General features: G+C 37.8%; 2 protein-coding genes across 2 annotated transcripts; one reads left to right on the forward strand and one right to left on the reverse strand.

The window, feature by feature from the left end:
* Positions 1–409: 409 nt before the first annotated feature.
* On the forward strand, positions 410–3,757 carry LOC103409781 (uncharacterized). The gene is made up of 11 exons (XM_070812594.1): positions 410–1,324; positions 1,425–1,535; positions 1,631–1,663; positions 1,866–2,037; positions 2,156–2,334; positions 2,454–2,590; positions 2,687–2,782; positions 3,113–3,182; positions 3,267–3,344; positions 3,445–3,571; positions 3,750–3,757. Exons 1-11 carry the CDS (start codon positions 410–412, stop codon positions 3,755–3,757), a joined length of 1,926 nt encoding a protein of 641 aa, XP_070668695.1.
* An 834-nt stretch (positions 3,758–4,591) lies between these two features.
* LOC103407888 (protein transport protein SEC23 C) lies at positions 4,592–13,659 on the reverse strand. Its single transcript, XM_008346763.4, has 11 exons — positions 12,599–13,659; positions 11,421–11,582; positions 10,229–10,371; positions 9,206–9,281; positions 8,952–9,127; positions 8,776–8,857; positions 8,239–8,316; positions 6,552–6,713; positions 6,174–6,437; positions 5,242–5,346; positions 4,592–4,894 (listed from the first exon to the last, which is right to left on the reverse strand). Exons 1-11 carry the CDS (start codon positions 13,493–13,495, stop codon positions 4,754–4,756), a joined length of 2,286 nt encoding a protein of 761 aa, XP_008344985.2. The 5' UTR covers positions 13,496–13,659; the 3' UTR covers positions 4,592–4,753.
* Between the last annotated feature and the right edge of the window lie 796 nt (positions 13,660–14,455).

Genomic DNA, 14,455 nt, shown 5'->3' on the forward strand with positions numbered 1-14,455 from the left:
ATTTACAAATTTGGCAGCACATGTTAAAGCACATCTCACATTGGTCATATAAGATTTTTGAGAGACGGGTGAACCATTAACACTAATCTTAACGCCGATACTACTCTTAACCAACTGAGTTACAAGCCACTTACGATCAAATTAACAATAGAACTATTCAATACAAGAGGAAGTTTAACTTCATGAAATTTCCGATGTGATACATGACCCCATACTATTAAAATTTCTCTATGAGTCCTAGACGCATAGTATATTCCATATCGGCCGGCTGCTGCATGTTTTATAGACTCAAAATATAGTTTATCAGGCCATGAAGATATCGTTTTTCTTCGTTAAGTTCATAGAAACCTCTTCGGAATCTCCGTCATAAAAAACGAAAACCGAAACTCCAATTCTCGCAATCATCATAATGTCATCCGATACGAAACAATTGAAGTTGCAGACGCAGCTCTGCCGCACAATGCCAAGCCCGTCAATCATCTCCCGCTCTTCGTCCTTCCCACGGCTCAAAAAAGCATGGCCTTCGCAGTACACTCTCCCGGAAAACCTCCCTCCTGCGAACCACTCTGCATGCACAGCTCCTGCGTCGAAGATCACTTCTGCCAAGCTTTCCTGGAGAAGGAAGTTCAGAAAACTTATCAGGAAGAGACGAAATTCGAACTTCACAGAGCAAAGCCTCGAGGCTCACAATAACACGCACATTGTGAAAGATGTGATCAAGCTTCACAAGAGAGTAGGGCAAGTTAGTCTTCAAGACTATTATAACTTTGAGACTGATGAGGAGAGAAGCTCAAAATATAGTCCCTATTACATTAGGGGACTCACGTATCCGAACTTCATTGTCCCTAAGCATCCAATTAGTACTCCCGGCCGCGAAAGCCATACCTCTCATGGTTCTTGGAAATCAATCTCCACCTTCTTTTCGGGGTTCAAAATGCGAGAGTGGGGCTCTTGCATTGGTTCGAAAAGCAAGAGCAACAAGCTTAGGCCGGAAATGTACACCGCAATGAAACCCGTCAAACCACCTGTAGTTAACTCCTCATCATCGACAATTACAGAGCTTTCTTTGGTGGAGGAGGAGAGCAGAGAGAGGAAGAAGGTCAGGACGAGTAGCAACGAATCTAACAAAGAGAAGCCACTGAGGAAGAGAGTGCGATCAGGAGGAACAGCAGCAGCTGATGCTGATGCTGATGCGCCGAGAAATGATCAAATTAAGGTGATGAGTGATGCCGAGAAGGAGTATGCATGGGCAGACAAGTACCAGCCTCTGTGCTTAGAAGATTTCATATGCAATAGAGACAAAGCAACTCAGCTGCAGGCTTTGGTATGCATGTACATCAACAACTCTTCTTTTTTTATTTTATGCACTTCTTTTATCTTATCAACTACTCAAATTAATTTGTGCATTGAAATTAAAAATACAGGCCAAAGAAGGAGGATGTGGACATTTCATATTTGAAGGACCGCCGGGGGTGGGGAAGAGAACTATGATCTGGGCTATGCTTCGAGAGGTTTTTGGACGCGACACAATACATGTAAGTAGATATGATTCACTATTTTTCTCGTTGATTTATTTGCAGCTTTTATTCATGTCAATCTTCTAATTTTTTTCTTTGAAATATATTATCAGGCCAGAGAAGAGTTCAAGGCATTCAACCTCAAGGTAATTTACTTTATCCTCAATATTTACTTGATCAATTAATTTCACCAACATTTATATTAGTACATATAACATTCTTGTGTGGATTTAGGGGTTCATAATCACAAATGACAATTAGTCTGTAGTTAATCATTCTGTGCTGCATGATATAACAAAACATGGACCGTTTACTTGATTTTTCTTCTTTGTATCTTTCTTCTCATAGGGTGAAATGGTAGGTAGTATAGAAGTACATGTAAAGCAATCTCCTCAACATGTAGAAGTGAATCTCTCTGAACTGAAGGGCTATGAAAAGCATGTGATTGTCGAACTCATGAAGGAAACACAGGACAATACGCTGAACAAATCTATGCCGTGCAGCCTTGACAACTGCCGAGGTATATATATTTAGATTAAAATCAGTACAAATTGATTTACTTCTGAAACTAAGCTGAGTAAATAAGTGCAGGAATAAAGCCCTTGCCTATTTTTATACATATATACATGTTTGTGCAGCAATAATATTATACGAGGCAGACAAGCTATCAACCGATGCCCTGCTGTATATAAAGTGGCTTTTAGAAAGGTATAAAGGTCGTAATAAGATCTTCTTCTGCTGCTCTGATGTCTCAAAGCTTCAGGCAATCAAATCGCTTTGCACTGTCTTTGAGCTTTCACCTCCTTCGAAGAATGAGGTGGGAAACTAGTAAATCGTAACAAGGGGTACATAATTATGTGTTTCCTGAATTTAATATGTTTCGGTTTGCTGTTTTCCAAAGAGTTTGATCATGTAGTTTACTTTCTGCATTTTCAGATTGTTGAAGTTCTAAAATTCATATCTAAAAAAGAAGGCATAGATTTGCCACATGAATTGGCTGAAAGGTTTGCCCAAAATTCTAAGAATAATATCCGTCTAGCCATTCGTTCATTCGAGGCTACTTGGAAGAAAAGGTAATTAATAAGGAAAAAAATAGTTTCCGTCAACTGTTTTTGCTACTCATATTAATTTACGTGTTCTTGGTGTGCTCTGAAACGGTGTACATGCAGCTATCCCTTTAAAGAAGATCAAGTAATTTTAACAGGTTGGGAAGATAATATTGCAGATATTGCTAAGAATATGATTGAAGAGCAAAGCCCAAAACAGTACGCTCCTTTGAATTGTTGGCTATATATTTTGTTCTTAGTACAAATTATTCTGTAGTAAGAGTACACTATACAATATGTGCCTCGGAAAACTCACTATGCCTTGTTCTCAAATTTCCGAGACACATATTATTGTATGAGCCCGTTATATACAAGTTTATAAGCTCCCCCTCATGATATTTGGTGAATCTCACATCCTGTGTTTTGAGATGGCGGTACAAAAGTTCTTCTGCGCGAATGGAGCTTAGCCCAGTTTAACTGTAGAAAAGATTCGAATTAAGATAAACTTTGCAACTTCTGCAAATTGAAATGATCTGCATCTTTTGGCAGGCTATATATAATCCGCGGAAAGCTTCAGAATCTTATAGTTCATGGCGTATCTCCCGAATTCATTTTCAAAGTAAGCACATTGTTGCCCTTATATTAGATGTCAGTAATTTAAGTAATAATACTATGAAGCAAATTTGTTCTAATTCTTATGCAGTCCCTAGTAACAGAGCTGAAGAAGTATGTGGACGGCAGCCTGCAGGATCGAGTTGACAGCATGTACGACGAATACAATGTACGAAACTTACAAACCTTACAGGCCAAATTGTTTTGATAGGTGTTAAACAATGAACTACTAATGTCACCAAATTATGGTTTTCTCTTCAATCATGCAGAGGAACGACGAAAATATGTTTGAGAGTGACAAAGCACTGGCACTCAGTCGGCACGATCACGGGGAAACGGGTAAAAGGCCCGCCGAACAATCTATAAAGCACGTTCAGCAGTTCTTGAGAATTGAAGGTAAAACAACTGTTGGAAAGTTAATATAATCTCATGAACTGGTTTGATTTGTGTTATATATGTAGATGCACGGAAATGTTGTATTGTCATATTGTGTGGCAACATAAGATGCTTATATTACTAGACTACGAATCTGGATCATTGATTGGGATGATTTAGATTTGAATGTGTGGTTCAGATTCATAGTCTGACAACATAAGTCTGGCAAGAGAACGTTGCCCTATAAGCGCATTATGTGTATATAACACAAGCATTGCAATGTCCATCACTATTGCAATCTAAAGATTTGCCACTTCTTATACATAAGTTTATTTTCATTCTCTCCCAGAGTTTATAGCGAAGTTCATGAGCTGCTATAAGGGTTGCTTAGATACCAAATCTTTACCCGGTCAGGATCCAACGTAAGGAGACTTCTTATTGGCAGCCAAACAACTCGCGAAGGAATTACGTACCCTAAAATTTCCGTTGGGGGAGCTTCTTTTTTTTTTTTTTTTTTTTTTTCTTGTTACATATGGTCTTGGTACTGCTGCAGCTGGAAACCATTGGTTTTCTTGTAAACTTGAGATCATGGCTTAAACTATTATGGAGTAGTGTGGAAATCCATAAGGTGTAATATGACAAAAATGTTTGTCAACAACATTTTGAAGTAAAAATAATGTTTTATTAAGCAGTGTATATTATTACCAGCTAGATATTCTCGGACGTATTGTAACACGAAAATAACATTACATTTTGGTTTGGCCATGCATCAAGGATGATAAGGGTCACTCAATGTCAAAATTTGTAGGACACGTAAAATCGTTACATAATTAGCAATGCCAAACACAACACTTGGCCAAACCATCGTGACGTAGAAATTCCGGCTCAACGTCATTGATCAGTTCCATAACAAATACCGGCACACCACTCTGTCGCGGCAGGCATGGATATGAGAAAAAGAGGAGCTGTTCGTAGAGGAAATCGAATTCCCAACGCGTTCGGAGAAACTGTTGATGATTGGTTTTACAACAAGGTATTGCATTTGATGAAATACATATGAATTATTATGAGAATAGAAGCATAACAAGCTTCCGTATATTATAGAGCCCAAACCAAATCAAAATTTAAATTAATTCGTATGCCTTACTGTACAAGCAATTGAGAAAACAAATGATACAAAACCGCAGGATACCTTCTTGTGTATTATTGAACTGCTAATCTCTGGAGATGATCCAAGAAGACCTCAAAACTGACATCGTCGGTAAAGATCACATCCCCTCCCGGAAGTGGAGCTTCGTTGTTATAAGTCGCAGAAGGATTCAACTTTGCCAAAAGAAAACGGGCCTGTGTAATTACATAAAGGAAGGGGGATCAGTGACGCCAAACGAGTATCTAATGAAAAACAGGTTCGTTCTTTTTTTCCTATTGACTCGTGCCAAAACAAGGAATGATGACAACAGCTTCAAACCAAGAATACCCTGGAGTAACGTACCAAAATACCAATGCCAGAAATATAATTCCTCTCTATAAATCATCAAAGAAAAAGAGGCATGGTCCGTAAAAAAATAACACCATGACAATACCTGGGCCAACTCATACGTTAAAGACGATTGTAATGCCAATGCATTTTTACCACAGAATTACAGGTTTTTTTGTTTAACGTCCATACTACAAGATGGCATCAGAATTACCTGAGAACCATGCTGATCGCAAATCACCAGGCGGGGTACTGGAAATCTTTCCTTGATAATTTGATCTCCATCATCACGAGGAGCTTGTAACAATTGAGCAAATGCCTGGAAGCATAGATCTATTTTAGTAGACGTAATATTTTGAAGAAGTTTTCTAGCATTGAACCTTCTACTTTTATCAGAATTAAAAGCAACAGTTTCCTTCAAGGATCTTTATTTGTTTGAACTTTGGAGTAAAAGAAACAGAACAAAATAAAACTGAATCTGGCTGATTTTTTTATCGATTAAAACGAATAAGGGCCATATACAAGGACAATGGATAATCCATTGAGCCAAAGGCAAATTTTGAATCCAATATAGGATTGCCCTATGCAAATATGAGTTACTTATGAGACTCAGTGAGGTAGATGAGGAGGTCTGATTGTCCATGATAAGCACCAAAACTTGATAGTTGCATGGAGTTTTCGCTTTTACCGCAGAAAAAGACGTAATAAATTATAGTATTACTTTGCACAATTAAGTAGTCATAAGTCAAAGGCAGTTAAAAAAATTGTTACATTATACCATAAATAATCAAGAGCTTTTAGTGCTAATAGTTACACATATACAGATCAGTCTACTATCTTAAGGCAGGGTCATCTCTAACCCAAGGGAGTGGCTTTAGTAACAAGTTGCAATGTTTTACTCTGTTTTCATCCAGTATAATTCTTTATATAAAATTAATCAGGAATCATGCAAGAGAACAAGGCATCTAATGTTTGATCTGCGGGATGTCTAGATGCAGCCTTCATTATATTTTATATCACGATAAAGGTGAACTTAGTCGTGAAGGAAATGATCTTTTAGATTCACTTTTTTAGACTTGAAACATAGATGCAAGGCAAAGACAAGCTGTTCAGATCAACTTTAACTTGAAGACGGCAAAACATTACCTGATGTTCTGGCAGATCCTGATATCCAGCTTTCCGCCATTGAGCAATGGTTGAACCATGAAAAATAACAACAGTAAAGTAGGCGTCTAAAAGCAGAATCCTATCTGCTGCAATGGCAGCGACGTCAAGGAGTGCTGGTTCTGGGCCTGAATGAAATGAATATGAAATCAACGAAGGCTGAAGCATCACAACTGAGTTGGTAACATTTTCTCGATTGAGGATCATTCTGAAGTATGCTGTTTCATCTGGGCTGTTGTTAAAAACCTGCAACACAAGTTAAATTGACGTTAATCACAATATCTATACAATAGATACAACGATAAGAACAATGCTGAAATTAGAAGTAATGTGACATACACATAGAGGTATAGTATATACCTGCACAAATTGAGAACGTCGTAAATGAAACATAAATTGAGGGAAGATTGAAAACCGTGGAGATAAACTGAAAGAAGAGGGACTGTCCTTTTGGTAATCTCCAAACCGAGAACACATGTGTATCAATGATTTATCCAACCATCTTATAGGGTCAAACTCTGCCTGGATATTTCATGAAATGACAAAAGATTAGTGAAGCAATCAGTCATATTTTACAAAATAATACACACATGTTATAAAACATCAAGAGTGCTGAAAATCACTTCTCATGAAAGCAACCCAAAACGTATTGATTAAAAGGATATGACTCTTTTGCGATTTTACCACATCAAATATGCATAACAAATAAAGTACTATATAGCATGGTTGTATTGGGCACTGATGTATGTCTCTGTTCATTTCCATTGCCAGTCACCTTGTCGCACTAGAGTTTGGATAGAGTTTGGAGAACAACTATTCAAAAGCTCAAATGGAAAAGATTACATAAGGAAAATTATCATGTGATGTATGCTTTCTTTTGGTTTTCTTATATAGAGTATTCTTTATATGAGAATGATTCTTCACAGAGTGATGTGTGGATAATAGATGTATAGCAATTGCCTATATTAACTTCACACAGAAATTTGACATCGCCACAAGTCATCAGCACAATAATCCACTACAATTAGGACTACAAAGTGATCAGCTAAAAATTCCATTATTTGTTACATCTTCCACTGTATGTTTTTGGTCTTTGACACAACATTTTACCATTCAGCTACAGCCATTGGATTTAAAAATAAAAATGATACTGAAACTAAGAGTGAAAATGTCTATGGTTCATTGTTTTTTTTTTTTCTGAGAGTAAGCATCCCAATCTCTAAATCTAGACCTTGTCAGCATGAGTGATTGCTGTTTCATTTCCTTTGCATGTCATGCACATGTACACGCAGCATATCATATAGGCTTTAATAAATTACGCTTTTTGAAACTTCAGTATCTATTGATTAATAAATAACAGAGATAAACGAAAGCTTCATTTAAATGTCCTGTGATGAATTATCTTAAAACTAAAGAAACTGCTTCAAAGAAGAATAGAGTGATGAATTGATGTATTCTTTATGGGAATTGGAACTCCATCTGTAGTTTCAACCTCCCCAGGATGAGGCAGACTTGAAAAACAACCTATAGGAACTTTAACCCAAAAGGAAATAAATTTTCTTGCATAAACATTTCTCAGCCAGACATTCACCTCTCCCAGACCCTGCGTAAAGCGGGAGCCTTGTGCACTGGGTGCGACCTATAAACATTTCTCAGCCCTGTATAAGTTCAAAGAAATATGCCTAGGAGGCTTTCAGGTTCCAGAGCGAGAACAGACAAGAATTTTGTTCTTCAACATTCAAATAAGCTCCATTACCCATGAATCATGTTCAAATTTTCTTCTTTCTCTAACTTTTGTACTTGCGCATATTCGGTTTTACCCTTGTTTTGTTTGTTGGAGTGTCTGTCAGTGAGCATATATATGTGAGAGAAACAGATAAAGAGGAGATGGAAAAATGGAAGTGGCAATTCAAATTTTTTTGGGGGTCAACGTCACCATTTCCAATTAGGAAATTTACAAAAGACAATCTAATAAGATTTGTTATCAACAAATTTGGGTTTCAACACCTGAGACAAGTGTATAGAACCATGTAATCATAAAGATTACCTCAGTTTCCATTTTGAAAGAAACTAGGCGTGCCATGACTACAGCAGCTGCTTCTTGGTCAAATCCAGCAATCAACTCCTATTGTATAAACCAGTAGCTTCAGATTACAATTTAAAAGAAAAGAAAATGATACTTGAGGAAGTAAAACCAAATTCATGAAGCTGCAGTAACTAGTATGTAATCCCCCACGGCATCAATACTATTCCAAATCTATAACAAACTATTATCTTACCCTTATAATCAATGAAAAGTCAAAAACTAAAGTCATGAAACTAAAAGGAGCAAGAGAGAGAGAGAGAGAGAGTTGCATATATTGTTTTTGAAGCAGTTTAACAATGAAAGAAGAATTTCCTCTAAATTATGACAAGGAGCAAAACGCCCATAAGTCCAACCCCATAGTCTCTTTTGAATCAAAGGTTTTACTTATCAAAGAAATATGGACATCAAATTCAAATAGAATATACTTAAACATTTGCAATTTGCAAGAAGAAAAGAAAATGCATCATATATTGAGGACAGGGAGTACAGAAAACTTGCCTGAAGGCTTCCAGGTCCAGCAACCCATCTTCTCGATAGGGTCGTAACACGGAGTCTCATTTGACCACTACTATGCTGATAACTGTCGCAAAATATCTACAATCAGTAAACATATTTCCTTCTATACGAGGCACAAACAAAAATAATAGCTCAAAGTCTGAGCAAGGAGTTCATACTAAGTAAGAAACTGGAAGTAAAACTGATTGCTAGTCGGTTGAACAGTAGCATCAGGGATTTCCTTCTTAACAATTTCAAATATTAGACATAAAGATGTCGCTTTGTCAAGGCCACACATCTTCCATGCACTAGTGCTCCCCTGACCAACAACCGTGTCCGAGCACAAAGGACCTTTCTGCGCAAGGTCACCAGTATAAGGTTTAAGAACATGACCAGCTAAAAAGAGAGATCAACAAAATACTGTTGATTATACCTTCTCAAGAGATGCACAAGGACCAATAATGCCCTGAACTTTGACATCTTTTGAGCAGTTTATCTCAAATATACCACTGCATCAAAGATAAAAAATCAGAATGCCAGTAAAGATTTGTCACAAATTTAAACATCTACATAACATAGAAACGACGAAAATTATTTTCAGTGTTATGTCCACCGCGCCTCGGCACAATATAAGCCACTCTTTTAAGGAGCAAATTATTTGAAAAATTACTGGAGTTAATGCCACGTTATCAACAAATGTGTTATAACTAAAACTAATTCATTTTCTTTTCAGAACAATAAAAACATTTAACCTTGTCACAAATAAAAGAAAAAACTAAACTGCAAAAGCATTCCTAAATTATTGATCTGAAACTATGCTCAACAACAAAGTCACCACACTAGACTAGAAAGTACCTGACAAAATAGTATCTGTATCATTCCACTGATATATAAGCATATTATTAATAGTAAAACAAACGGGTGAAGATATATTTAGCAGCTGTGCAAGATGTACAGAAAAAGAAGACATCATGTTGCAAGGCATATACACAGCATCATATATTACATTCTAAGAAAGCATAGGTACAAAGAAACCACAAAAAACTTCAATAAGAAAAAATTATCATAGATAAGTTTGCTTCGCAACTGCAAAAAAATATTTTGGGAATACGAAGGCCCCAATTGGGGTTGAGAAAGTTCTAATATGTTCACCTTTAGTATCACCTTTGAACTACACCTCTGGTTTTGTTCTTTCATTAAAAACTCTCTTTTTTTCCAGTGAATGAAACTTACTTCCTAAAAGACTTACAAAAAAGAAGAGTACGTTTTCAATTTTCACAAATCAATAACATATACATGTCAAGAAAGCCAAAGTATAACATAAACACAAAGGACATTCCAAAAGTTTACAAGCAAGAAGCACAAGTTTTCTAAATCTACTGGGAAAAGTTCATAATGAAATTTGAAAATAAACAGCAGCAATTTCCCATTTTGAGATTGACCAAGGAAACCGTACTTTGATGATAAACCAAGCTCATAATCACCCAACTTAAAAACACGTCTGAGTGAGTCCTTAAACACCGAATGGCCAAAACTTTCAGCAAGTACAACTAGTCCTCCAGTTCTTTCAACTGCAATTTTAAGTTCTGCGATCCCCACCTGAAAGGGGAAACAGCATGCAAAAGAAACAAGAAATAATTTTAAATGAACATAAAACGCCAACAAATAAGAAACCTTCAATTTAATCTGTGGAACCCAAGTGTATAAGCTTAAGAAGCTTAATAAATTGTTTAACAGCAATTCTTTTGGGATTAGGACTAGTCTCCAACATATAGAATCCTTCCCCTACATATCAATTAACTATAACGTATTACCTACCCCCTCCGAAAAGAAAAAGTAACATAAATAGATGTCCTACGCATGTTAAACATTTTCTGTTACATATTATTGTATTGGAATAAAGATTTATAACAGGCAAATTAAATGTCCAAACCCCAAAGATTACTATAGTTGGCAAAGATTAAAAAGAAAAATATTTAGTAACATTGGAGGTTCTATCTTGTTCCTGAGATAGGGTAGTTGGAGGATAGACAACTTGGACAAATGAAATGTTGCCATCTTTCGTAAGTGGTAGTGGAGATTCCTATTAAAAGAATTCTCTTTGGGATAGTTTTCTTAAAAGAAAATATCTACTTAGTGGAACTCTAATATTATGGTTAAAGGGTCTAGTCAAGGACATTGGAAACATATTTCAAAGGGTACCTTTCCCCTCTCCATTATCTTCATGCAATGATGGGGAGTGTAGAAGATTAGTGAGACTGGTGGTAGGAGAGCCTCTTTTCTATGCATCCTATCCGCATCTTTACGGGCTATCTAACTCTCATAACATATCAATGGAAAATGTATGCTTCTTCTCTTATCCAATAAGTTCGAAATTTCATTTTGTAGAATTTGAAAGACTTTGAGGTTAGCGAGGTTTAATCTTTACTCTTCTTTTATTAAAGTAGTTCATTACAAGTTGTTAAACCATATAGAATACGTTGGAAACTTGAATCCTTGGGGCTTTTCTTGCAATTCTTCTTTTTTAGAATTGGTATGAATACATAAAAATAAAGAAATGTATGGACTGATTCAAGATGAAGGAAAAGAAACACAGTACTTGGATAATCATCCCTACAAAAAAAAGTAGAGACAAACTTGAAAATCACCTGGTCAAGGGCGCAAGCAAAAAGATCAAGAACATGTCCTTGGTTTACAAGCTGCCTTGAGAGTCCCTCATAGAACTTCACGGCTTTATGGAAGTGTGTGGCAGAATCTTTATCTAGGTCCTTGTGAGAACGAATGGGTTCAGATAGGTTTTTTGACACAATCTACAAAAGATCGCAAGCAGAAAAATCAGTGTAACAAATTAGTAATTAAAAAGGTAAAGTATAATTGCCATCACATGCTATGGCAAAAGAAACATCATGCACTACATGGTTAAACTACCTAATAATTACCATCACAACCATTTAAATTAAAATTTGGAGGAAAATAATTAAAAATCAAGAAACTTTGAAAACAAAGCATATAGAAGAGGCATCCCATATATGAATAAATTGTCAACAGTTATGGTAGTGGCATACTGGCCATAGGTTTAACAATCACATGGTACTTTTAGACCATATCCATGAAAGAAAGGGGAGGGCGAGGGGTGAGCAGTTGGAAAACGCAAGTCAAGGTAGTTCCACTTGTAGTCAAGCACAGAACGTTCACAGGGCTAAATGTGAAAAAGATAAGGACACCCTTAGCCCCACTTTCATTGGCCGTGTATGTTGAGCAAAACAGCCAATTACACAAGCCAAAATGCGATATTACACACATATTACTGAAAAAGCTTTACAATTTTCCATCCAACCCTAAGCATTTGAACGTACATTGAGAAAAACAACCATTTGCATAAGCCAAAATGTCAGAAAACACATATAGCCAAAAAGGAATTATAAACTGCCAATGTTCAATAACTAAGCATTTGCATTAGCCCGTTTTGTTTGTCTTTTCATTCTCTAATCTCTTAATCGCAATGACCCCTTTAAGGAAAGCAGTAAAAAAGTAACACCGAAGGACCAAAAAGCGAGATAAGAAGACAAAGAAACAATTTAGGTAAATCCCAAGTAGCAGTACCGCTGCCCAAGAAGTTCCTTAGGAAGCAAACCATATAAAATCGACCACAACCTTCCAACCAACTACCAACCAGGGATAAAATCTCTATCTTCTAAGTTTTGGTAAACTTATCAATTCTTGTTAACAGTGATCTTTGCCGCAAAAAACATATTAGCATCAAACAAGGAGACTCTATTATCTTAAGTTTCGGTGCCAACAAAAATAGATAGTTAAGAATCCTTACAGCACCCATGCCTTCTGTGGAAGGCCCGCCAATAAATGCCATAATCCGAGCCCCAGAACCGGGCACGCAAGCTCCCAACAAGCTGGCCGCAATGCTAAGGGCAGTGCTGGTGCATCGGGTGGCCCTCTGATCTGCGGGCACTGGCCAAGGGTCCTTCTGCAACTCCTCCAACACCGAATTAAGTGCAAACTCACAATCCGAAGCGGGCAGCAAAAATCTGGCAATGCTCTCGGTGCTAAATCCGTCCCGGTGCCCAGCAATGACCCCAGTAGCCGGTTTCGGCTTCTTGAGAAAGAAACTAATCTGTTCAAGCAACTGCTCCTTGTTGACGTCCTTGGATCCTTTGAAAATGTAAGTTTTGGGGACACCGGAGAAACCCAATTCGTGGACATGAACGAAGGTCCCGAAAGTGATGAGCCCCACGAGAGAGTAGTCCGGGAGGAGACCCAGAGCCTGAGACAGAGCGGACTTGAGGAACGACAGCTCCTCCTCGATCATGCAGGTATCGACGACGAAAATGAAGACCGGAGGCGTGGTGGGTTTCTCGAGCGACGAGTCGTATTCGATGGTTGTGTACTGGGGGAAGAGCTCGGCCGGGAGGTTCTCATCAGAGATGGAGGCGTAGTGGGGAGGGAAGTGGTTGCGGGTGAAGCAGAAAGGGCAGATCCAGATCTTGGCGGCGTAATCGACGGTGGAGAATGGGTTGAGGACGGAGCGGCAGGTACGGCAGCGGAGGGCAGCGTAGGGGAGGACGGGCATGGAGGGGAATGGCTTGATTGGAGTGTAGATGGCGGAGACTGGGACTACGCTGTTGGTGGACTCTTGCTTCGTGCCTGGGATTACGTTCCATGGCATTCGAACCCCGTCTTGGGATTCGAGGTCCAGAAATTCACTCATTGTTTTCTGCAATTCAGGATTTGCAGTGGATTGCAGGGAGTGTGAGAGTGGAATTCTGGGTTCGTTTTGTCAGTGGAGGGAGAGGACCTGGTGAGAGTGCGTTTGTCGACGGAGAGAGAGGGGGAGAAGAATGGATGGGCCAATGTTAGAGGATCATGAAGCCAGTTGGTCTTTTTGGACTTGATTTCCCATTTGGACTGACAAATATAATAAGCCCAATTTGTTCGGCTTAAATTATTTCATTTCCATACTAAACAAAACTCACTTTGTCTTCTAGAGCTGAAAAAACGTTACATAACTTCTTAGGGTGCGTTTGTTGTACTGATTATTTTAGACTAGACTAGTCTGAGGGACTAAGCTGAACTGGCTTAGAATAAACTAGCTTACACTAACTTAGCGAAGTGTTTGGTATAGTGTCGGACTAAAAAGTAAGATATAAACAAACTATAATATTATATATTATTTAGCACATATCTAATAATATTTTATTATTTTATCTAATAATATTTTATTATTTTATCTAATAATATTAATTGAAAGCTTTTCCTTTTTCTTTTTTTTTTGTTAGGACTTGTCCCTAATTTTACTGTATTTTATTTCCAAAAGAATTAGTTGACCCATTCTCTTGGTGTATTCGTGTAGTACTCGCCATTACGAATGCATGAACACAAGCACAACTGAATTCGAAACTATAATGAAGATTTTACGAATTTTGATACGTCGAGGGTAATTCAATAATTTCACGTTTCATGTATTTTTCTCTTAACTCCCTCATCTTTTCTTGTAACTCTCTCCCTCTCAGAGAGCACAGTCAACACATAACAACAACGACATCACCTCCACCATCACCGGCTCGCACTCCGACGAACACCACCACCCTCAAAACCTTCACATCACGAACCCAGACCAGGTCAAGGTCCCTCATTCTCTCTCTTTCACTGCACAGTGACACCACCATTG

The sequence above is a fragment of the Malus domestica genome, chromosome 02 (assembly GCF_042453785.1).
Source record: "Malus domestica chromosome 02, GDT2T_hap1".
Taxonomy (NCBI): Eukaryota; Viridiplantae; Streptophyta; class Magnoliopsida; order Rosales; family Rosaceae; genus Malus; species Malus domestica.

What these genes read in the sequence shown, in the direction of transcription:
- LOC103409781 (XM_070812594.1), top strand. Translation starts at nt 410, where the DNA reads ATGTCATCCGATACGAAACAATTGAAGTTGCAGACGCAGCTCTGCCGC. An exon ending in TCAAGGCATTCAACCTCAAG is followed by an intron (nt 1,664 to 1,865) that starts GTAATTTACTTT and finishes TTCTTCTCATAG; the next exon opens with GGTGAAATGGTAGGTAGTAT. An exon ending in GAAGAGCAAAGCCCAAAACA is followed by an intron (nt 2,783 to 3,112) that starts GTACGCTCCTTT and finishes ATCTTTTGGCAG; the next exon opens with GCTATATATAATCCGCGGAA.
- LOC103407888 (XM_008346763.4), bottom strand. Translation starts at nt 13,495, where the DNA reads ATGAGTGAATTTCTGGACCTCGAATCCCAAGACGGGGTTCGAATGCCA. An exon ending in CTTGTGCATCTCTTGAGAAG is followed by an intron (nt 9,128 to 9,205) that starts GTATAATCAACA and finishes GACCTTGCGCAG; the next exon opens with AAAGGTCCTTTGTGCTCGGA. An exon ending in GCGATCAGCATGGTTCTCAG is followed by an intron (nt 4,895 to 5,241) that starts GTAATTCTGATG and finishes GTAATTACACAG; the next exon opens with GCCCGTTTTCTTTTGGCAAA.